The following is a 2,647-nucleotide window of genomic DNA, read 5'->3' as shown; positions in this document are numbered from 1 at the left end:
CTGTCACCGCAGACCCTCCGCACACGGGACACACCGGCGCACGGCCATGGAGCAGGCAGCAGCAGCCGCCGCTTAGCGCAAAGGACGACGGGACAGCAGACCCGGGACCCGCCGCGCACGGAGGAGGGCGCGCGCAACTTTTCCTGAAGTTTCCGCGCAGTTCGGGCTCCGTCCCGCGCGTCGAACCGGACCATGCGCACCGCTCCGCTCCTGCGCTGAACACTCGGACACAAAGTTCGGACAAAGTTTGGTCGAACTGAGGCCGGACCGGTCCGGTCTTTGCGGACTGACTGTGAGCTTCTCCCGGTCCGGCTCGGCCTGGTCCGGCCCGGTCCGGCACCACTATGCCTCGCCCGGGGAGGAACACGTACAGCGACCAGAAGCCCCCGTACTCGTACATCTCCCTGACGGCCATGGCCATCCAGAGCTGCCCGGAGAAGATGCTCCCCCTCAGTGACATCTACAAGTTCATCATGGACCGGTTCCCGTACTACCGGGAGAACACGCAGCGCTGGCAGAACTCCCTGCGCCACAACCTGTCCTTCAACGACTGCTTCATCAAGATCCCGCGGCGGCCGGACCAGCCCGGGAAGGGCAGCTTCTGGGCCCTGCACCCCAACTGCGGAGACATGTTCGAGAACGGCAGTTTTCTGCGGCGCCGGAAGCGGTTCAAGGTGGGCGGCGTGCAGCCCCCGGACCCGCTGGTGCCCACGAAGCCTCCGGACGCGGCGCACTACCTGCAGCAGCAGCAGGCCAAGCTGCGGCTGAGCGCGCTGCACGCCGCCGCGCACCTGCCGCAGGTGCCGTCCGGGTACAACCTGGGCTCCGTGGCGCCGCCGTCCGGCTTCAAACACCCCTTCGCCATCGAGAGCATCATCGCCAGAGAGTACAAGATGCCGGGCGGCCTGGCGGCCTTCTCCGCCACCGGGTACCCGCTCCACAACCAGCTGACCCCGGCCTGGCCGCACGTGTACGGCTCCGGGATGATGGACTCCGCGGCCCCCATCTCCATGGCAACCGGCGACTACTCGGCCTACGGGATGCCGCTCAAGTCCATCTGCCACGGCGGACAGACTCTGCCCGCCATCCCGGTGCCCATCAAAGCCACGCCTGCCTCCATGCCGGGGCTGCCCGGGCTGCCCGCGCACATCCCGGCCTTCCTGGCCAACTCCCCGCAGTCCCTGAGCCCCACGTCCCCGCAGACCGCCACGGGCCAGAGCAGCCCGGCTGCGCCCGGGGAGCCGATGACCGCCTCGGCCTCCTCCGGGCTGCAGGCGGCGGTGGCGGTGCACTGACCGGACCCGAGGACCGGACCCGCGGACGGGGCGTTTTTATACAAAGTACAAACTAAAAACGGGACCGGGACCTCCGAGTCCACGGTGCGCGTGTTCACCGGACGTGGATGTGCGTAAAGTTGGAATTCGGGCCTTCCGTTGTGTGTTTTTTATTTTATGTTTTGTTTTGTTTTTTTCACCTCTTCGGAGCAGGTCTGTGTGTTCACGCGCAGGTTCAAACCACAGGTTGACCTCTGACCTCCGGCCCTCGGTGACCCCCGGTGACCCCCGGTTTCCGCGCGCCCTCGGCCGGGTCGGAGGCGCCTTCTTTCGGCCTGTTTTCTCACATTCCTCCGCTGCCTCCTGTTGGATCGTGTCGTGACAAATGATCCGGATCCTTTGTGTTTTCAGCCTTTTCTTTTCCAAGTGAAAGAAAACGCGCAGATTAATGACTTTTTAAGTATTTATTTCCTTCCCAGGCCTTTTCTGCTCCTCAAACAAAAAGAAAAGAAAAGAAAAGACACTTTATAAAATGTGTTTCTTTTCTTTTTGCTGAAGGATCCGAACGAACAAAACCTGGACATTTTTCACATGATGGGATTGAACCAAATACTTTCATCATTTATCTGTTTTTTTTAATTATTATTTTTATTATTATTATTCTGTAAAAACAATCGCAGAGAAAATGAACTTAAATCCTCTATTTATGTGAGTCTCTGATGCACTTTCCCATGAGCTCTAGCGGCTCGTCCTTGTGTTCTTTGATTTTCTTGGAGCTGTGGTGTATTTGTCCTGATGCATGATGGGATTGTATTTTATCTGTGATCAGTGTTTGGTTTTCAAGCATGAACACGGACTGTGTCCGATCCTCCATTAAAGACCCAGACCCAGAGCCAGACCTGAGCAGGACTGTTCTTACACACACACACATTCAATATTTAATACATTTAAAACGGACTAATAGTTAATATTAGAACTGTCAGATACTCTAATATTTAATATTATAACTAAAATGTCATAATATTTACTGTTATAACTAAAATGTTCTAATATTCAATATTATAACTAAAATGTTCTAATATTTAGTATTCAAAACTTCCAAATATTCAACTTTAATCTGCTTTGACTTAGATCATTGGGGAAAAATATTTGGAGATAAAATCAGATTAAAATGTTTAGAAAAAAAACAGGTTTTTAGGATTTATCGTCCCAATTTTAAGACATGAAAAGTTTTTAAAGGATCTGGAACAAATAAAAAATATGATTGAAAATATTTGAAACATAATTAAATTTAAAAGAAAAACTATAGAAAAGCAAAAGAGGGAGGATTAAATATAAAGTCCAGAGTTGGGAGGATTAAAGGTGTGTTAAAG

The 2,647-nt window shown here is 53.0% G+C and overlaps 1 protein-coding gene across 1 annotated transcript; it reads left to right on the top strand.

The window, feature by feature from the left end:
• Nucleotides 1-243: 243 nt before the first annotated feature.
• Nucleotides 244-1,295, top strand: LOC115410604 (forkhead box protein B1-like). Its single transcript, XM_030122328.1, has one exon. It carries the CDS (start codon nt 345-347, stop codon nt 1,293-1,295), a length of 951 nt encoding a protein of 316 aa, XP_029978188.1. The 5' UTR covers nt 244-344.
• Nucleotides 1,296-2,647: the final 1,352 nt, after the last annotated feature.

Source organism: Sphaeramia orbicularis, chromosome 3, assembly GCF_902148855.1.
Source record: "Sphaeramia orbicularis chromosome 3, fSphaOr1.1, whole genome shotgun sequence".
In the NCBI taxonomy this organism is placed as follows: Eukaryota; Metazoa; Chordata; class Actinopteri; order Kurtiformes; family Apogonidae; genus Sphaeramia; species Sphaeramia orbicularis.
Note: the sequence above shows the minus strand (reverse complement) of the source record. Positions and strands in the feature narration are given on the sequence as shown.